This window comes from Vigna umbellata, chromosome 6 (assembly GCF_029865625.1).
Source record: "Vigna umbellata cultivar VRB3 chromosome 6, Vumbellata_1.0, whole genome shotgun sequence".
Classification (NCBI taxonomy): Eukaryota; Viridiplantae; Streptophyta; class Magnoliopsida; order Fabales; family Fabaceae; genus Vigna; species Vigna umbellata.
Window position 1 is genome coordinate 38,248,963 of NC_142170.1, and position 22,104 is coordinate 38,271,066.

General features: G+C 35.8%; 2 protein-coding genes and 1 pseudogene across 3 annotated transcripts; 2 read left to right on the forward strand and 1 right to left on the reverse strand.

Annotated features, from left to right (window-relative positions):
- Positions 1 to 250: 250 nt before the first annotated feature.
- Positions 251 to 4,732, forward strand: LOC148197401 (uncharacterized; annotated as a pseudogene).
- Positions 4,733 to 5,922: 1,190 nt separating this feature from the next.
- LOC148197402 (uncharacterized) lies at positions 5,923 to 6,895 on the forward strand. The gene is made up of 4 exons (XM_088093681.1): positions 5,923 to 5,988; positions 6,207 to 6,460; positions 6,543 to 6,710; positions 6,787 to 6,895. Exons 1-4 carry the CDS (start codon positions 5,923 to 5,925, stop codon positions 6,893 to 6,895), a joined length of 597 nt encoding a protein of 198 aa, XP_087949807.1.
- Positions 6,896 to 14,822: 7,927 nt separating this feature from the next.
- Positions 14,823 to 20,251, reverse strand: LOC148197403 (TMV resistance protein N-like). 2 transcript variants are annotated; one of them, XM_088093203.1, is made up of 8 exons: positions 19,717 to 20,251; positions 18,520 to 19,630; positions 18,141 to 18,422; positions 17,009 to 17,923; positions 16,317 to 16,928; positions 15,783 to 16,098; positions 15,135 to 15,224; positions 14,823 to 15,049 (listed from the first exon to the last, which is right to left on the reverse strand). In XM_088093203.1, the coding sequence occupies exons 1-5, from the start codon at positions 20,205 to 20,207 to the stop codon at positions 16,371 to 16,373; spliced, it is 3,357 nt and encodes a 1,118-aa protein (XP_087949329.1). In that variant the 5' UTR covers positions 20,208 to 20,251; the 3' UTR covers positions 14,823 to 15,049; positions 15,135 to 15,224; positions 15,783 to 16,098; positions 16,317 to 16,370. The 2 variants fall into 2 exon arrangements, with proteins under 2 accessions (XP_087949329.1, XP_087949330.1); XM_088093204.1 differs by lacking the exon at positions 15,135 to 15,224.
- Positions 20,252 to 22,104: the final 1,853 nt, after the last annotated feature.

Consider the following 22,104-nt stretch of genomic DNA (forward strand, 5'->3'; position numbering starts at 1 on the left):
TATTAGTGAAGAGTATGAGCGAGGAGTTTCTGAGTTCATACAATATGTTAAAGAACACGCAAAACTAGTGAACGAGGCATATTTTTGCCCTTGTGTTCGTTGTCTCAATCAAGTATATGAAGACTTGGACAACATCCGTGATCATCTGTTCATCTATGGAATAATGAGAAGTTATACAGTTTGGACTTGGCATGGGGAAGTATTATATAAGCCAACAACTTTAAGAGGTTCAGATTAGGTCGACGAATGGATGAGTGATCATTTAGACGAAATGTTACGTGACGTTGGTGAAGAAAATTTTGGAAGAGCTCATTTATACGATAGTCTTAAGAACAATTCGGAGCAAGAGTTGTATCCAGGATGCATCAATTTTACAAGGTTATCGGCTACTTTGAAATTGTTTTGTTTGAAAGCAAGAAACGGATGGACTGATAAAAGTTTCACAGAATTGTTGGAGTTGTCGAAGGAGATGCTACCAGAAAATAACACGTTACCTATCCGTAATTACGACGCGAAGAAAATTCTATGTCCAATGGGTTTGGAATACCAAAAGATACATGCATGTCCCAATGACTGTGTATTGTATAGATATTAGTATGCTTCAATGAAGGTGTGTCCGACGTGTGGTTCGTCACGATTTAAGAAGAAACTTGATGGAAATAACGATGAACACAATGAAGATCCACCGGCTAAGGTCATGTGGTATTTACCTATAGTACTTAGGTTGAAACGATTGTTAAAGAAGATGTGAAGAATCTTATGTGGCACGTTGATGGAAGAAAATGTGATAATCTTCTTCGACACCCAGCTGATTCCCCACAATGGAAGAACATTGATGGCACATTTCCCGAATTTAGTGCAGAGGCGAGAAACTTAAGACTTTCACTTGCTATAGATGGTATGAATCCTTATGGCAACTTAAGTAGCAAACATAGTTCATGGCCAGTTATTTTGATGATTTACAATCTATCTCTTATGTTGTGCACGAAGAGAAAATACATGATGTTGTCTATGATGATATCGGGTCCTAGACAACCTGGAAATGACATTCATGTTTATCTAAAACCGTTAATTGACGATTTAAAAATGTTGTGGGAAGAGGTGATAACAGTTGAAAAACTGTTATTTTCATGCTTAAAATTGACACAAAAAGCAACCTTTACACTTAGAAACTAGCTTGAAATCATGCTTTTATCCATATTTTCAGAAATAAGAGAGCTAGACAGGTTTATGCTTGATTTCAGTGTTTTTGTGCAGGTTTTCAGGTGAATTTAGTGAAAGAAGTGAAGAAGGAGAGAGATGGAATCAGAAAAGACATTAAAAAGTGCAAAAGGAGAAGCCGAAAGTACCGCTCAGCGGCAGTTTACCGCTGAGCAGCACTAAGGAAGTCACGGGAGGTCCGTTGAGGGGCAAAATGGCCGCTGAGGGGAAGAAACGAGACGCGCACTCACCGCTGAGCGGCAGATTACTGCTGAGCGGCACACTTATGGGCTTGGACCTAGATTTTTTTGTAATTTTAGAATAGTATATAAGCTTTAGGACGTCCTAGGGTTTGTATCTTTGGCAGAAACGAAGCAAACACTCTCTCTTCCACCCCTTTGAAGGAGGATCTTGGATGCTCAGGCTACCTCTTCACCTTTCTAGGGTTTTATCTTTCATTCTTTCATTGTTCATCTAGGTTCACCATGAATATGGTGAACTAAACCTTGTATGTTTGTTGGGGAATCAATGTAATCTTATGAAGCTCTCATATATGGAATTTGTTTTTACATCTTTTATTTAAGACCTATGCTTTCTTTCATCATTAGTTAGGGTTTTTCCTCTTTGCTTAATGCTTGTGTTGTTTAACTCATTCAATGCATGATTATTGGTTTTGTCGATACGGACACGTACGGGGAAGTCTAGATCCGGGGAATCTCTCCCAATATTATATTGGTTGTCGTTAAGCTCCTGCACTTGATGAACTAATTATTAGGAATGCTAGGAATTGTATGAACTCGTAATTAGGGAGAAGCCTTCTTGAAAGGTACTTTAGAGAGTGGCATTAACAATGATGATTTGAATGTTGAATTCCTAAAATATATGAGAGTGGATAAGATGAAATTGACCCCCAACAACATACTCACCCATATATTTCATTGAAAGTGTTTGTATTTTGCTTTAGCTATTGATCACACTCATGCATACATGTTTATTTTTGTCTTTTGCATATTAAAATCCAATTATTTCGTCCTTAAGTCTTAGCTAATCAACGAATCACATAACTAAACTAGGCCGTGAGTCCTTTGGGAAGAACAATACTTGGTCTTACCAAGTTTATTACTTGAACGATTCGGTCATACTTGCCGATTGTAAAACAAGTTTGTGACATCATATTTTGGTGATCATAAATTTGTCCATCAAGAGGGCGTCGAGGTCTTCGATTCATATTCAGAAGAAAACTTTCGTATACGTGCAATGTTGTTTTTCACCATAAATGATTTCCCAGCATATGGGAACTTGAGTGGTTACAGTGTTAAAAGTCATTTTGCATTTCCGATTTGTGAAGAAAATACTAGCTATCTTCAACTGAAGCATGGGCAGAAAACTGTGTACACAAGACACCGAAGATTCCTTCCTCGAAATCACCCTTACCGCAGATTGAAAAAAAGCGTTTAATGGAAGTCTTGAGGATGATGTAGTGTGTAGATAAGGTAATGGGGAAGAAGTATACGACCAGGTGAGGAACATTGATGTTGTCTTCGGAAAACATTAAAAAAAGACCGTTGAGAAAAACATTTGGAAAAAGCGATCAATATTCTTTAATCTTCCATATTGGTGTAAACTTGATGTGCGACATTGCATAGACGTGATGCATGTTGAAAAAAATGTATGTGATAGTGTTGTTGGGACTTTACTAAACGTTAAAGGAAAGACAAAAGATGGAGTGAAAGCATGACAAGAATTGGTTGACATGAGAATCTGTTCTGAGTTACATCCGCAATCCATAGGAAGACGCACCTATCTTCCTCCAGTTTGTCACACTCTTTCAAAAAAAGAAAAACAATTTTTTTGTCAATGTTTACACAGTGTGAAGGTTCCACAAGGTTATTCGTCGAATATTAGTAGCCTTGTTTCTATGAAAGATTTGAAGTTGGTTGGTTTAAAGTCTCACGATTGTCATGTCTTAATGCAACAACTTTTACCAGTAGTTATTCGAGCCATATTACGTGCCTCTATTAGAGGTATTCTCACACGTTTGAGTTTGTTTTTCAATGTCATTTGCAAGAAAGTTGTTGATCCTCAACAGTTAGATGATTTGAAAAATGAGGCCATCAGACTATTGTGCCAATTGGAAATGTATTTCCCACCCTAAGTTTTTGATATCATGATTCATTTGATTGTCCATCTAGTAAGAGAGATTCGAATATGTGGGCCGGTTTTCTTGAGGTCGATGTACCTGGTTGAAAGATACATGAAGATCTTAAAGGGATATGTTAAGAATCAATTGAGACCGGAAGCTTCGATTATAGAGCGCTACATTGTAGAGGAAGCCATTGAATTCTGCTCAAGTTATATGCCAAGTTGTGACCCAATAGGACTTCCAAAGAAAAGACATGAAAACATACGTGAAGGAAAGGGAGTTCGAGGAGTAAGAATTGAAAGTGTTAGTGGAAAAGAAGTTAATCAAGCACATTTGTACATTTTAAACAACACAGAGGATGTTATTCCTTACATTTCATAACACATTGATGAAATTAAGTCAGCACATCCACGTATGAGTGAAAAGCAGACACTTAATGAACATAACAAATCCTTTTTAGCTTGGTTTAAGAAAAAGATTTATGCGACTCCGAATGTTTCTGAAAATCTATTGAGACTAGCTCGTGGACCTAACATTGATGTGATCACTTTCGGCGGCTACTTGTTTTATTCAAAGGAGGAAGACGATAAAAGTAGAGTTCAAAATAGTGGAGTTACCCTACAAGCTGAGGCTGTACAGTTTTCCAGTTCCAAGGATAAGAATCCAATTATAGCATCAATCAGTTATTTTGGAATAATACAAGAAATTTGGGAAATTGATTATGTCACTTTTAGAGTTCCAGTTTTCAAGTGTAAATGGGTTGACAATAATTCTGGTGTGGTGATAGAAGACCTCTGATTCACTTTGGTGGATCTTAAAAAATTAATGAGTTACACGGATGAACCATTTATTATGGCTAGTCAAGCAAGACAAATATTCTAGTCACTGACCTAGTGAATCATAAATGATCAGTGGTATTGGAAGGTAGAGTTATGAACACAACTGATGATGAAGACTCTCTAGATATACTTGAGACAAGCTCCTTCTCATCAAGAACCATTGAAAATAAGGTTGATGATGTACCCGATGAAATACATGCAACTCGATGTGATCACAACGAAGGCATATGGGATAAATAGGTGTCTTAACATTGTTTTAATTACTTGTACAATTTATTTATTTTGTCTATTCCAACTATAATTTACTAACACTTTGTAAACAGGTATGACGAGCTCTGGATCAGGTCCGACGGGAGGAGGGGGTAGATCTTTGACTCGGATGCCTGATGTCACATCCTGTTGGGTTAATGAGAAACCAGTGACGGTGGAGTTTGATCCCCGAACATTTGTGCCTATTGGGGCAGATGCAACATCGTTCATAAGTTACTTGGGCGTGATGGCAAAATATCATGTCCCTAATGTCGCTACCTGTTGGGATGATGTCCCATAGGTTGACAAAAATCTACTATGACAGGATATTTTGGTATGTTTAAGATGTTTTACTTCCATCATTGACTTATTTTTGTTGATCATGCTATAACATTAATTTTGTTTTTAACAAGAAAATTGGGATATCCCTAATGATGAAAAGATAAGGAAGAAGATTTTATCCCACATTGCAGTCCGGTGGAGGGACTTCAAGACGAGAATGACACGTCAATAGGTCTTTGGCTCTAAACAGAACGAAACTCCTTGTACAAAATATAAAATAACTGAGGAGCAGTGGGTGCAGTTTAAAGAATCTAGACTTACTCCTGAGTGGCAGATATGTTTTTTAATATTTTGCTCTAGTCACACAAGATGTTAATTTGTGATTTATGCTTAATGATTTTCATTTTTTCATAGGTGAAAAGGACAGCCGCCAAGCAGAGGCAAAAGCTTAATGATACACCACACGTACTGTCACATGGTGGTTATGCGTTATTAGAGAAAAAAGATGAGAAAACATCGCGCTGAGGAGTTAGGTCTTGAGTCACCTAATCTAACACCTCCACCAGCCAGACATGAATTGTGGAAGGCTACACGGACAAAGTTCAATGGCCAATTTACATCCCAGTCTGCTCAAGAGATATCCTAGAGAATTCTAAGTGGAAACTTTTAACTGATTACCATAGTTCATAAAAAAATTATGTAACAAAATTTTTAATGTGTCTAGCTTCATTAAGATATGCAGGATGACTCTATTGACCAACAGAGTTAAGGCACATTTGTGGCACAAGGTAGGGAGGACCTCCTAGTAGCAACCACAGGTCGGCTAGACCGTCCAGGTTGTGTGCGTGATGTTGGAGGAGCTATTGGATTGAGGGACTACTTTGGCCCTAAACCAAGAAGCACATAAGTCGTGACTCAGGAAATGGTTAGTAGCATCAGACAACAGGTGCAAGTCGAATTAGAGGAAAGCATGGGTAAACGCTTCAGAATGCTCGAAGAAAAACTTGCGATGATCACCCAACAAAAGCAACAGCAACAAGAACAACAACAACAAGAGCAACAACAACAGTCACAACAGGAGGACGCCCCTACAGATGATCCTACTGCACCTCGTGTGAGCACCAAAGGCTCATGCTCTACTGTAGATCATACTAATTACAATATTCAGTATGAGCTTTTGGTTGATGAGGATCCTCCGCCGTAGTGGCCATGGGACGACAGATTGCAGGAGGCCAGACCATTCATGGTGCTCCTTTATTGCCCACTCATACGCGGGTAATGATTGATGATCCAAGAGACCCCAGGCTCGAGTGCCAGTGCCTACATCTGAAATCCAATTCGTGGGGGAAGCCTTAGGCACATTTATAGCTTGGCCTAAGGCTATGATCATGCCATACTTTGGCCCACCAACGGTATTATATTCTTCTTTTTATTATCTTAAATCTTCAAGTTATAATTAAACGATTCCTAACTTTTGTAAATGTGAGTTGCAGGTCTACCATCCTGAGAAACAACAAATTGCTCAACCTGTGAATGAGGCTCGTGAGGAAGCAGAAGACCATGATGCTATATCCATATTGACCTCAAGATTAAATAAGTTGAGAAAAGGACCGGTAGAGATACTGTGGGAGTTAAGAACATTTGGCCTCGAGTGCCATGTTCCATTGTATATTAATTTCGATGATGCATATGAGATCATTGGTGGAGAAAAAATGCTCAACATTTCATGCATACAACTATGGTGCATGTAACTTTTTTATTTGTTATTTTCCAATTTGTATATTAGTATTATTAATTTTTAATAAATATACTTAACTTTATTCTTACAGGTACATGGACACAATCGTAGTTGAATCATGTCGGGCGTCAGTTTATAGCTTTCTTGAACCTCCGACCATTCAACCATCTGGAAACACATTATATTTCAGAAAATCATATATTCAAACATGGATGACTGAGTCTATCAGAGAGATGTATATCGCGCCATACATTGATGCGTATGTGTTTCCCAATATTGTCCTTTTATCAAATTTTAATCAATAAACTAACTCACTAGTTGTTGGTACATGACAGGGGCCATTGGCAACTCATGGTGATCATTCCAAAAAGAGCGCAAGTTGTATGGTTTTGTTCTCTTCATAGGAAGATTAAAGCGGAGTTAAAGTCCTTGATACAAACGTAAGTATTACATTCATTCTTATCAATTCATTATGATATTAATATATTAACTTATATTTCAAATGTTTCAAATTTTTTTAAAGTTGTGACTAGGACCAAAGGACAACAACTTGAAATTATATATCCTAAGGTTGGAATTCGTTGATCTTTAACCTTTAATTTTCGTAGTCAAATTTAAACCATTACATTTGACTAAGTTCTTTCACATGTTTAGTGTAATAAGCAGAATGATTCCTGGGCATGTGGCTACTACATCATGTCATGGATGAAGGCAATCATCCGAGCAAAAATCAGAGGGGAATGGACTGAGGTAAAAATTTACATTTGAAAATCTTACAAATATCAATAAACTTTTGACAATAAAATGAATATAATAGTAAAGTTTTCTTGATTATGCAGCGGTTCAACACTACCTCTCCATTGTCCACTTCAGTAATAAAGACGATAAGAGAGGATTGGGCACGATATTTGAATAAACATTTTAAATAGCTATAGATTTAGGTTTTTCCTTTCATGATAGTAGCATTTGCTTACTTGTGCAGCTTTTAAACTGTTAATAGATTATTGTGAATAGATGAATACTGTGAATAGATGAATGGAAAACTAGGTTCTTTTAAGTTTTGATGATAGCATTAGCGTCTTTTAGTTTTACTATTTAATTGGAATTGATGATAGCATGGTTTAAATTAATTAATTCTGTGAATATATATGAATTGGAAAACTGGTTTCTGTATTTCAGGTTTGGTTGAATGAACTAAACCGAATCAAATCTAAAAGAAAAAACACTGAAGGTAACGTCGAAGTATACACCATTCGACGTTCAAACATAGATAGTAACATCCAATATCGACAAGTTCGACGTTAACCTTACGTCCATCCCCTTATACTTGACGTTAAATATTCCATTAAATATAAATATTTATTCAAATATTACTCAAAAATTGACGTCCTCTTTGAACTTCGACGTGAACATTACGTTCGTTATCTTCCGTAACGACGTTAACTTTACGTCACTTCCCTCGTACATAAGACGACAAATCTTACTATAAAAATAAATATTTATTCAAATATTGAACATCATTCTCTTTAATAACTGACGTAACCTAGCGTCGTTGCACAAAATCGACGTTAGGTTTACGTCAATTCTCGATCGACTCGACGTCAAATTGTCCTATTAACTTCGCCTCATGATATTTGACGTAAAATTTACGTTACCCGCTATGACGTCGGTCGCGAATTCGTCGTTAAAAGCCAAAAATAACCAACGTAATACGTTGTTTTTGTACTAGTGTAAAAGTCATGTTCAAGCAATGATTATGACACTTAAGGTAAATCTTTTGTACATGGTCAACAAATTTCATGACATTCATTTTTGTTGATAGGGGGAGCAATGTGATAGCGGAACTCAATCCTTGTTATGTTGTTTTTTATGATGACAACACATTAATAGCAACAACACATGAATGTCTGTGTTATGTTATATGCATATATGAAATATGTACATGCTTATTGTGTTATATGCACATACTGTGATAAATGTATATGTTGGACATACTGTGTTGGTTATGCATACTATGGTGATTATGACTTGATTATATCTGTGTATGCACAATGTATGTTTCTGTGTATTGAAAATCACAACCACAAAAACATATTTGCATGACATAATCGATTATAGTGTTGTAGTAATCAATTAAGGTCATCAGACAACTTGGTTTTTGAACTGTGGCAAAATAGCTTGTTTGAATCAATTAAAACTCGTGTGTTTGCATATATATTTTTCAAATGTGCTGTGATGAGTTTTTGAGACGAAAATTTTTCAAAATCTGTCTAAGTGTTAAAGCTTAATCGATTACATACGTTGTGTATTCAAGTAAGTCTGTTATGTTTTGAAAATTGATTTCGCTCTTGTCATAACTGCTCTAATGGTCATATTTTTAAATATGTTTGACCAAACATTAATTACAAATCGATTACATTAATTGAGCATTCAATTAAAAGATGAGTTTGTTGTAATGTTGTTACATATATTTTAATGTAACCGATTACATAAGTAACGTAATCGATTGTTTTGCGTCAGAACTGATAAAAACTATATATTGACGCATTACTTGATATACTGCAACTCTTGATCAATTGAAAATTTTTATATCTAATATTCTTTGTGAGAAAGTTTTACAGGTTGTACATACGCTCCAAGAATCAAGAACGTGAAGAATTTGAAGAATCTTGAGGAATTCTTGCGAGGCATTCTCGTGGACTACATTGGTTCATCACATTAGCACGACTGAAGGTGTATCTAGTTTTGATTAGAAGATTTTGCAATCTTTGATTTGCTATTTCCCTGGACATGTGCGTCAGGAAGAAGAGTGGGGAGCTCTTGACTTTGAGAGGGGATTCTAAAAGGGTTTCTGCAACAAGGACAAGCGGTTCTGTGTGTGCAGGTGTATTCTATTTCTATATTTGATTGAGAGTTTGGAAGGTTTTTGCATTTGAGAGAGCTCTGTAAAACCTTTGTTGTAATACTCCGACCATTATAGTGAAATACTCTTCAATCTAAGGTTGATTGGGAGAGTGACTGGATGTAGGCATTGAGGTCGAACCAGGATAAAGTCTTGAGTTTGATTTTTTTTTTCTTATCTCTTTACTTTCTTTGCATGCGCATTTACTTACAACACAAGAAAGTTTAAAGATCGTTCTAACTTCTCAAAAAGATTTGAAAAGTATAAGTTTTTATAAAACACCAATTCACCCTCTATTGGTGTTGAGAAACAAGCCTCCTTATTTTTAACAATTTTTTAGTGCAAAAATTTATTTTCATCATTTAATCTACATAGAACCCTGTACATCCCAGATTGAACATAAATAATCAGATTCACATTTCGTGGGGACTACAGTACAAACGTCCTACATAAAAAATGGTCCTTTTTCTATTCAACCCTATGCTAATCAACACCAAAAATTGTAAGTATCAACAAGTCGCGCAACGAAATAAAAAATCGATTTAAGAGCAGAAAGTGTGTACTGGTCAATAAGCAAGATAAAATGGTTTGTTTTAAAATCCTAATTTTCTTTGAAGACTTTTATCAAACAGTTGGTATGCTAAAGAGTAAGGATTCAAGAAAATCAACACAAAAAATTTATCCGGATTCGAATTAAAAGATTTTAAGTCCAGTTGTAACATCCCAAAAATATAGCTATAAACTATATTTAAGAGTTCTTACATTTACAATAAAATGGAACAGTTACAGAAAATAAAATTAACTTACAGTTTTTATGAAATAACCATAATTTTAAAACTTACTAAAATCCTACTCTGAATACAAATCATAAGAACCGACCGATCGGTCATACAAGAGATGTATCAACCGAGCGGTCTTATCCTAAGGGATTGAAGATTCCTCGCTCAACACCTGCTCCAGATAAACCTCTTCACACTCTGCTCACATCCACCGGGTGATCATTGCAAGGACGTAGACGACCGAACGGACAACATGACAAGACAGGAAAATATGGGTAAGCTAATGTAATTTAATTAACCAAACATACATACATTTCTTACAAGTACAACCAATGCATAACCGGAAACTCCAACATACCAAAACAAATACATATATGCATATACAAATGAACACTATACTTCATGCATAAACCGTACACCTGACTTAACCATCCGGATTGTATGAATATGTAGCTTGAGGTCGTTCATGCACTCGGGTGGTGTAGTAACTGGAAAACCATCAGCTGCCACCCGAGGTTAGTCCGTCATAACTCACCCAAAAACCTATGGGCTAGGACCTCCTGCCATTCTCACACAACGCCTTACCCATCTCTACTTGAGAATTGGTAATCATCAGAATATCAAGATGAACTCCGTGAATTTCACTATCCATATTCATACTATAACACCACTTTGATACACTTTTCAGTGAAACATTTACCACTTCATTACACTTTTCACTGAGACATTCCTCCTTGGAATTCTCTTCCACATTACTTGAAACATATGCCTTATTTGAAATATCAATGCAATTTCCCATATGCAGTAGATCAATACAACTATCTCAACCCATCAAAGTCAAACAGTGATAATAGCATTTAAAGACCAAATATTCATTCATAGCAGAAAACCGAACTGCAACAACACAAACCCCGAATACGATCGAACGGTCAATGACCAATCAGGCCTAAGCATAGGCCGAGCTCAGTTAAGGACTGAACAAAAATAGAAAAACATCAACATATATGAACAAGACCGAACACCCTGTGAATGGTGGAGACTGAACGGTTTCTCACTTTCCAATGGACAAGACCGAACGGTCCATAAAAGATAAGACTGAAGAAGTGGCTGAACACTATTAAGGACCGACCACTAAGAGAGACTGAATACTTCATAGTAAGGTCAAACCGAACAGTAAAAATCACCAATACCCATGAACACAACTGAAAGGAAAACACCCATAACATGTAAATATGACCGAAGGGTCATTTAAAGAGTGAGGCTCAAACGGGAGCCAAATACAAGTTAAGACCGAACACCAATACAAACCAAGTACCCGTACAAGACCGAGCAATACCAAGAACGAGCACTAGTACGAGACCGAGCGCTATCAAGAACAATTACCAGTACAAGACCGAACACACACACTACCATAACTACTAGTACAAGACCGAGCGCTTCTGAAACCGAGTGTTGGTAAATGACCAAGCATTATCAAGACAGTACATGACCGAACGGTCATTAATAGTTAAGACCTATAACAGACCGAACGCTGTTACGAAACCTAGCACTACCTAGAGAGCAACCACCTAAGACCAAACGGTCATGAACTGGAAAGACTAGCGATCGCACCCAGCTAAAGACCGAGTACTTGAACATGGTCGAGCGACCAATAGTGCATGACCCAGCGGTCAACAACGCATGCTCAGCTCTGCATAATTCTGCAAAACTTCTGCAAAAAGATGAACAAGCTAAACTTTACCAAACATTTATCCCAACTTCTAATTCCCGAAACATGAATCATATACACATTTACAACTATCCAAGAGTACCTAAATCTTTCTAACATCATTCCAAAGAGTCCCATACCATATTTCACTCCAAAATTCTGCATAATCAAAAACTCAATGACTCAAAATCTGTTTTCCTACTTTTTTGCACGTTTTAGAAGGACTTAAGGGTTCTAATAGGCCCTAAACAACTCACTTAGATTATCCTTACAGACCGAAACCACTCCTGATACAAATTCCCTCTTTTCACTACTCCACTTTCTCAAAATTCAATCGGCACAGTAACCATAATTTTGCAGAACCGAAATCAAACATGGCCACAGCAGTTAACAACCCACACAACAATACCGAACATACAAACATTCAATTTTCACATACATACAACCACAACAACCATCATTCTCATATATCATAACCAAATCAATTAAATTAACTAGCTTCCCTTACCTCAAAGATACTTGACAGATTTAAACTTCTCCACAGTTTTGCTAAACCGCAAGTGATCCTAGGACAGCCTACAGACTTTGAATCGGTGAAAGGAAACCAACCACCGAACCAGAAACAGAATCAGAACCCAAAGGAAGAGTTCATGAACACATGCAAACCGAACAGTGTTTGCATGTACCAGAAAATGTCGAAATTCACGACAATTTAAGAAACAAAACTTACCCACTCTAACCACGAAATTGATCGGTGGAAAAGGAAGCCTTTGATCACAGGATCGCCTAGGAAGCTCCTGATTGTCGATTAGACGAACCACTGGTGAGAAATTTTAGAGAGAATGAGCAGAAAAGGTAGAGAATAGAGTTTTTAGAGAGATAGAACGTACTGATATAATGAGTTGAGTGTTTTAAAACTCTATTTATACTGTTAGCTTATTTTAACACTAATTGCTCAGTCTCATTATTTTAATACATCTATCTACTCTTAATAGTCTATTTTCTAGGTCCTTACACCAGTCGTTAATCACTTTTCACTAAAATATGGTTTGGAGATTACAATCAGATAATAAAAATAAACAAAGAATAGAAAACATTGTGCTTCGAAAAACAAATGGAAGAAACCCACTCATCCAACTTGAAGAGAACTGCTCTGACCTTAGACCCACTAAGCGCGAGCTTCTCCTATTCACAAGACTTGACTTAAGCAACTATTGATGGATTGACAAGTGTACCAAATCGCACAAGTAATATAAAATGGTAAGACCAAGTATTGTATCCCAAAGGACTCTCGACACTAAACAGTCGTGTGATAAATTAATTAATTAAGACTTAAAATAAAATATGAATGCAAATTGATCAATACTAGAGTAACACAGAGATGAACGAATGTTGTTTAATATGAGATGAATATGTTGTTGGGGTTAGATTTCACCAGGTTCCCTCTCATGTATATAAGAATTCCTCTTTATGCATTAATGTTAATGTCACTCACTAAAGTACTTAGAACCCAATCCCTTGGCGCAATAAGTCTGCCTTAATTCCTAGTTCGTGCAATTCCTAGCGTTCCTAGAAAATTAAGACGACCAAGTACTCATACTCTCATCCCTGAGAAATATTACCCTTGGGGAGAATTCAACAAGAACCTGAATTGTAAGGAACCTCCCGGCACTCATGCAATTCATAAATCATGCAACTAAATAAGTTAAATAGAGCAAGCATTAAAACATATGAATTCCCTAACAATTAATGAATAAAGCATATGATTAAGAATCAATTCAAATACATGAGAGTTCACAAGGTTGCATCATTCTCCAACAACAAATAGAGTTTAGTTCCCCATAGACATGGAGAAACTAGATGTACAATGGAAAAGCATGTGATAGTAAAACCCTAAGAGTAGAAGAGGAAGCTTCCGCCTCCAAATCTGCCTTCAGAGAGTAAAAGAGTCGAAGCTAGAGAAACCAAACCTAGAGCACCTGGGTCCTTTAAATAGAGTTGGAGAAGAGTGGAAACAGGGCCCGGTCCAAAAGAGTCGAAGCAGAGCAAAAAATGGGCCTATTCCATGACGCTCGAGCGCCCCTTTTTGGGTGCCCGGGCGGTGGACGTCGATTTCTGGCGCCGAAGCCTCCACTAGGCGCCCAAGCTTCGCGGTTGACTTCTCTAGTTGACTTTTTTGCACTCTGGTTGACTTTTCTGCATTCCAACTATTTGGTACTTTAACTCTTCCTTCAAATCATTCCAATAGCCTACAAAATCAAGGGAATTTGGTGATAAGATCATCAAGTATAACCTTAACTCTCTTATTCACAAAACTAAAGCAAAAACACAAGTCAAAGCAAGTTTCTAAGTCAAAAAGGGTGCATTTAATATCAAAATTACATCACAGATAACGGTATTTTAAACCGTTATCAACAACACTATCACTTGAGAACTTCCTCAAAATATTTCTGTATTCTCAAATGGTATAGATAACCCTCTAAAGGGTTTAGTGAAAAATATATATAGCCTAGAGGTCAGAAACTGAAAAGACATTTCCCAACTACCAGTGATAATCGATTATTGTAAGTAATAATAGATTATTCGTGTCCGTTATGTGGTTTTTCAAAATGTGATAATCGATTATCCTGAGGAATAATCGATTATTTGCGTAACTTGGGCAGTTCTGACTTAGACTAAAATAATCGGTTATTCCGAGCAATAATCGATTATTCCGAGCAATAATCGATTATTTGCCCGAGCAACTCTTTTTCAAATGAGCTTGTTATAATCGATTATTACACCAAATAATCAATTATATGCACAAACTATCTCTATTAAGGAAAAGTTCTATTTGTTTATATCAACAAAGTTATTTCTAATACAATTTATTCTACAAAATGCTTTTACAATGAATATGACAAGAGTCTTCAAGTTCTTCATCTTGTAACATCTTCAAGGTACCAATGCTCCTCATTAGTAACAAAAATAACACAATGATCATTCTTGTCTTCAAATTTCATTATCAATAAATGTAAGCAATACATTTTTTTATATTTCTAACAAAAAATATGTACATTCAAATCTAATGAATACATTTTGAAAAAGTTCTAAAAAAACCATAATATTTACATAAGCCTTAAATCTTGTAACACTTCATCCTTCCGCACATTGTCGACATCCAAAATTCAATCACAGACATACTTTTCCTTAAGTTGTTGCAGTTCCTCCTACAAAGAAAAAAATGCACACAATATTAATAAAATGCCCAATCTTCTATCAAAGCTCCAAAACATGAAAATTTTTATAACTTACACTTGTGTAATTGGGCATTATTTTGCCTTCGTATTTCTCAACACCATCCCACAACTCCATAAATTTCAAACAATAACTCCAGAATCATATCTACATCAAACAAAGTCCAAAATACAAATAATATAATGCTACTTCAATGAAACAAAAAAAAAATTATAATTACAAAACTAAAGATTAAAAACGCCGATACGGGTCTGATCATTTTCTCTTAGTAAACCATTAATCTCAACTATGGCTTTGTTGTCACATCACGACCGCAATCAAAACTACAAATTATTTTCAACATGAACAATCATTAACCAACATTTTTCAAAGAAACTAATACATTTTCAATACATGACATTTACTTACATTGTTATGAGCTTCTTCTTTAATGCAATCTATCACTATCAAACCAAACATAATACAAAACCTAAGTCAAAATAACCCAACAACAACCACAAACCCAAAAAATTCAAACTTTCCACCCAAAAACCACATGAATGACAAAATGTTCAACAAAACTTCAAACCACACTTAACGATACCACGAGAAACACCTAAATAACACAACAACCCCTAAATACCCAAATTTTTTTTAAAGAACTTAAACCCACTTAACACAAACAATGCATTACGGAAAGGAACGGAGGCAAGCTTCAAAAACTACCTCCAATGGCGGTTTCAAAGTTCGTTGGTTCCGAACGGCAGAACAGTGGCGCGTACAACGTTGCGGTCAACAACGACACTCCGACGAACTTCAAATTCTAACAATGGCGGCGACGCTTGTGGGGAGAGGGACGCTTGTGGGTGGATGAGAGGGAGGAGGGTTCTCTAGATTTCTCTCGCAAAAATCACCTTCTCTTTTTTCAAATGTCTCCAAATGAATCCCATGAAAACAAAACCCTCCGACCCTTCAATTTCCACCTTATTTTCAATTTTTTAAAACATTTTCCACATAGACCAATAGGACAACGGCACGTGTCCTGTGTCAAAATGTTGTCAAACAATATTGTCAAAAGTATCATTATCCATAACTTACAACTCCCAAAGGAGATTATCAAGGTAATATACATAATTTCTGATATATAATATTTCCATTTTAGATTTTGTTAACATTTCAATTTTCACACCTCTGAAAATTGTAAACGAAATACCAACTAACTAGTCACTTAGTAAACTGATGTAAGGAGTTAGATTTTACCTCAAAAAGGATCAAGATTTCTGTGATGGAATGGTGGTTGAAGGATCTCTGTGGTTACTCACTTGTTAGAAGCTTCCTCTTCCGTGATGAAGAATTTCTGCTGAAAAACTTGTCTGAGTTGAATTGTTGAAGATCCTCCTTAAATACCCAACGATACCCGCACTTCTTCACCATAAAACCTAATCCTGGAAGACTCTCAACCCAAGTTTCAAATTTAACTGCTTGAAGATCATGCATGGTATCTGAATGTCTATTTAGAAGATGAATGAAATCTTGTCGAGAGTAAAGCACTATCAACAAATAATCTAACCCAAGTGTCACCAGATCTTTCTTGAATTTTAGAGAAACTCTTGAATACATTTTTAGCCCAAAGTTGATGAAATTATTGACACCGTAATAAAGATAATCGTTTGTAGGATAATCTCTTTCATCCAAATTCATAGGACCTTCGTGTGTGACAAATAGAGCACAAATGGAAACACCTATCCAATTTGGGTCATCTATAACAGCAGATGGGTCCATACTTATTGATGTACTTGCGTTTTGTTTACTGAACCATTTTGGAATTTCACTTCCAGGAATAACAATTTCCATCCGAGGGACCAAGTAATCCTGATTAAAGCAAATTCAGTTATACATAAAGAGTGTACACAGAAAAAGTGAGACAAAAGAAAGGATGGAGTCGTCGTCACCTCAAGATTTTTCGTCATCCAACAAGAAAAAACTATGCTATAACAGTGTTCCATATCACTCAACTTGGAGCAGTCAAAAGTGTATAAGCTATAGCATCTGCCAATTGTAATTTCTTGTATTTTTGGAAGCTCGGGCAAATATTTTAACTCCTTGCACTGTGTCAAGTTCAAACATCGAAGATTGGAAAGTTGCTTGATGGTGCTTGGTAGTGTCACAAATTTGTTTCCCCCCAAATTTAATATTTCTAAAGAACGTAAGTTCCCAATTTCATCTGGGATTTGAAGTAGATTACAGAAGCTTATGTCAAGATCACACAAACACGGGACAGAGAAAGACAAAAAAGACGATAACAAACCAAGTGAAACTTGAGGTTTTGGAGGGTAGAAAAAATGGAAAGGCAACATTAGAAGTTTGTATACAGAGGATGTTGGCAATTGGATGATATTTGTATTTTTATCAACTTTCTCCAAATGTTTTGTGTCACTTGGGTCCATTAACATCTTACTATTAAGTAATTGTGAACAGCCTGAGATATTTAAGGTCTTAAGAGAACTGATCCCAAAAAGGATATTCAGATTAAGGACAAGATTTTTACAATTCTTCAAATTCAAACGACGAAGGTCTCTTAGAATACCAATGGATGGATGGATGTGGACTAGTTGTATACATCCTTTGAGATTAAGATCCGTAAGACGTGGAACCTCACTTAAGTCTGACACCTCAATAAGATTTTTACAACTTTTCAAATTCAAACGACGAAGGTCTCTTAGAATACCAATGGATGGATGGATGTGGACTAGTTGTATACATCCTTTGAGATCAAGATCCGTAAGACGTGGAACCTCACTTAAGTCTGGCGCCTCAATAAGATTTTTGGAGTGACTCAGATCCAAATTTCTCAAATTAGGCAGACACTGTAAGAGAAACATAAGTAAGAAAATTTCAATTTTCCATTAAAAAGGTTAAAAGATAAAACGATAAATGAAAAAAGGTTAACCTTCCCCCCTTTTTCTTCTGTGTAAATGTAAGTTGAAAAAATGACCATGTAAAAGAAAGCAAAGAAAATGTGAGATGGAGCATCTTTTTGTTTGTTTGAGAAAAAAAAATATATAAATACCAACAATATAGTACCTTTTTTCCTTCCCATAATTGCTTGATATTGCTATGAGGTAGGATCAATTCTACAAGTTGATCTGGAATGAAAGTTGATGGCAAAGACAACCAAGGAAAGTGATTCCAAAATAGATATCTCAGTTCATTAGAAATGAAATTGAGAGTTCCATAACAGTTCACATTCTTCAGAATGAGCAACTCAAGCTGATCCATTTTTGATAAAGTATCCACTCTTATTCTTCCTTGTAGAAACTCTTTTTCATGTTGTTTAATAAATATAGCTTCAACATTTTCGGCTTCCTAAAGCATTTTATACAGGGAAAAATCATTACATATTTTTTATAATTTGTAAACTCCTAAAGAATGACAAGATAAGAATGTATATTAAAAAAAATACCTTATTTATTTTCATGACTTTTTGGAGATCCTTGTAGTTCCATAACCTGCTCCACTTCCTTGGTTCTTTGGGTGCTTTTTCTCGGACAATACTCTTACCCAACTCTTTCAACAAGTCATGCATTTTAATATTTCCATTTTGACGACTTATAAGTGACTTCTCAATCAGAACTTTCATACCAATGTCAGGATAAAATTGTCGATAGTCCAAAAATTTCTTCACTGTTGGCTCCCATGAGTAGGAATTATTATTGGAGAAGAAACAAGCAATATCTAGAAATATTTCTTTCTCTATATTCTCCAATCCATCATAACTTATTCGCAACACATCCATGATATCTTTGCTTGGATTTTCTTCCATTCTAGTCAATGCACTTCTCCATTCACAAACATCTCGATCAAGTAAAAATGAGCCCAATACTTCAATAGCTAATGGAAGACCATTCACATACTTCAGTATATCTAATGTCAACCCTTTATGTTCTTTCCCAATATCATTCGATCTAAAAGCTTTCTTGCGAAGTAATTGAAGAGATTGAGTTTTGTCCAAGACTTCAACTTGGTAAACTTTATTTACTCCGTAATTTTGCAAGATACGACAATTTCTAGAAATTATGATGATTCTGCTCCCTGCACCCAGATATTCAGATTGCAAACCCAATTTCTTTAATTGTTCAATTTGATCAACATTATCAACAACAACAAGCGCTTTTAAGTGACATAATCTAGTTCTTATTAACATAGTTCCATGGGAAGAATTGTGTATCTCGATATTTCCTTGATTTAGAGCTTGACAAAGAAGTTGTTTTTGTGCACTTGCTGCTCCAAAATTACAATAAATTTTGCTTAAATCATCAAGGTAACAACAAGCATTAAATTGAGGAGAGATTTTATTGAACAATGCAGTTGCAAGTGTGGTCTTTCCTATTCCACCCATTCCAACAATTCCCACAAGGTGAACAATATCATTAGCACTCAGATCTAGAAGTTCTTCCAATTTTTTAACACGAGAATGCATGTCAACTAAATCATCGCCAAAATTCCAAATTTGATCACGACCCAATATGTTGATTACCTCTTCAACAACGTTTTCAATTTCTTCATATTGTTGCCTATGCGGCAAAAGTTCAATCATCACAGAGAGTTTAGTTAAGACTTTGAAAAATAGCATAACAAAAGTATGGGTATGTGTACTTACTTATTTTGCACATCCCACCCACAACGATCGCAGCTTGTTTCGAGAGCTGCCCTCCATTCTTTTACCATTTGCAAGTCATCTTTGAACCTTTCTTCGTGTTCAGCAAAAGCTTTTGCAAACTCTCCACTCTGTTTTCGGACCTCAGAAGGAGTGACATCATAGAAAATAGGGAGCAAACTTCGACCTGTTACTTCAACCCAATCGACGATCTTCGTAAGCTCTTTCATGCACCATGTGGATGATGCATAGTCCTTTGAGAAGACAACAATGAAAACGCGTGATCCTTCAATTGCGAGCAAGAGTTCAGACTCCAAAAAGTCCCCTTTCTGGATTGTTTGGTCATCTCTGAAAGCAACAACTCCTTTTCTTTGAAGAGCTGCAAAAAGGTGATTTGTGAAACCGTTACGAGTATCTGCACCTCTAAAGCTAACAAACACATCAAAATTATTGGTGTGTGATGAAGAGCTCCGTTGATTTTTGTTGCAAGCCATTGCAGAAGGCGAAGAGTGACCAGCATAAAAGATTAATGTGCGTATTGGATAGTACTCTCAAGGTGTCGATCATAGTCAAGTCTTTTATAAAACAAATGACAAAAACGCGTAATTGGATGTCGTTTTTGTAGGCGTGGCACTCATCGAAATCATTTCTATAAAATGTACATTCTGTTTAATAAGTTTTTTGTTACGTTATAAAATTCTTACTTAGTGTGATATTATTTTTAAATTACTGCAACACATTCATCGGAGTTTCTTTTGTGTCAATTGTAATTTATTTTGCCTTTATAAAATAAATGTTATGAAGTATATACGTTAGTGCCGGCAACCCCCTTGACTTAATGATTGACCAAAATTGATATGAACTTATTTCTTTGTTGGTGATAATTTGGCGCTTAGAAATTTCAAGCAAAGTAATGGAGTGCTGCTTAAAGAGTTCATTCTGAACAGAGTCAAATTTGTTTAAATTGTGTTTAGAAGAAGTATCTTTCGAGAGTTTAAAAAACCTCCACTAATTTCCGACATTTTGATAGGAAACTATATATAGTTAAGTTTTGATTTTTTTTTAAATAATTTTTTTGGCAATTTCCTTCCTCACTTCTTCACTTCACATGCCCTTCTCTTATAATTCTTAATTCTCTGGTTTTTCCCTACTTTCAAATTCCTTTTTCAGCCACATATCCTCTTCGGAAAACCCAAGCATCATTTAAAAAACCTTGTTCCATTCACATGTAGGAACGGGCATGTAAGAAGACCTTCTTGACATTGGATGGAACATACAATTTGTTGGGGTTTGGGTTTTGGCAGCCATGATGAAAATGTAGAAGATTCTTTACGGGGTTTAGGTTTTGGTGGAAATTTGGGAGGAATTAGGGAAGCTGTGAATTTATAAAAAGAAAAAGGTGATGTGGATATAGTTGTTAATTTATATGGCTTAATATGATCAATTTCTTAGATTTTTGTGCTTAAAAGCTGACAAGTTGTTATGGCTGTAAAATCCCCCAATATTCTTTTTCTGAACATTACTTGGTGGTTCAGTTTATATTGGTAACTCTTAAAAATTTTAATTTTCTCAAGGGCAGAAATTTTTTCTTGCATAGGTTTCTTCCAATTATGATTTTGGGCAGCTTCCTCAAAACTCCTTGGTTCATTCTCACTGTCATAGGTTCAATTATATTGGAGAACAATGACCTCTCCGGTTCGATTCCCTCTGCACTCGTTGAAAAATTGCGGAAAGATTCTCTCACTAAGGTAGGAATCTGATTAAAAAGTCCCAAATTCATAATATTGTTATTTTATGCTGATGATTATTAATTACTTAAGCCTGTGTTTGAGATTCATATATATATATATATATATATATATATATATGACCTACCCAATTTCTAAGCACAACCAATGTATTTAAATTATGGATTACTTGTAAAGTTTACTTAAGACTTGAATCATAATTTTTTTTGTGATTTCCATGCTAGTGTATTCATACTATGACGTCCTTCGAATCACTAACAATTTCAATAGAATTATTGGTAAAAAATGATTTGGAACAGTTTATCTGGGCTTTATCAATGACACTCCAATTGTAGTAAAAATGCTTTTCCCAGTTCATGGCTATCAACAATTTCAAGCAGAAGTATAAGTTATTAATCAATTTACTCTAGATTTCTGACTTTGGTACCGAACCTATATGGTTTAACATGGTTGTGACTTTTATTTCCAGGTTAAACTTCTACATAGAGTTCATCACAAAAATTTGACATCCCTTATTGGTTACTGTATTGAAGGAACCAATAAGGGCCTCAAATATGAGTACATGGCTAAAGGGAACATATGAGAACATCTCTCAGGTTGGTTCCGAATAAAATTATTTTGTTCTTAAAAGTTTGTGAAATCA

Bases quoted from the DNA above. Each gene is read 5' to 3' on its own strand.
- LOC148197402 (XM_088093681.1), top strand. From the start codon at position 5,923: ATGGGACGACAGATTGCAGGAGGCCAGACCATTCATGGTGCTCCTTTA. The intron at 6,461-6,542 runs GTAACTTTTTTA...TTATTCTTACAG, and splicing joins TGCATACAACTATGGTGCAT to GTACATGGACACAATCGTAG. The intron at 6,711-6,786 runs GTATGTGTTTCC...GGTACATGACAG, and splicing joins ATCGCGCCATACATTGATGC to GGGCCATTGGCAACTCATGG.
- LOC148197403 (XM_088093204.1), bottom strand. From the start codon at position 20,207: ATGGCTTGCAACAAAAATCAACGGAGCTCTTCATCACACACCAATAAT. The intron at 18,423-18,519 runs GTATTTTTTTTA...AAAATGCTTTAG, and splicing joins AAGTCATGAAAATAAATAAG to GAAGCCGAAAATGTTGAAGC. The intron at 17,924-18,140 runs GTACTATATTGT...TTTCTCTTACAG, and splicing joins AATTATGGGAAGGAAAAAAG to TGTCTGCCTAATTTGAGAAA.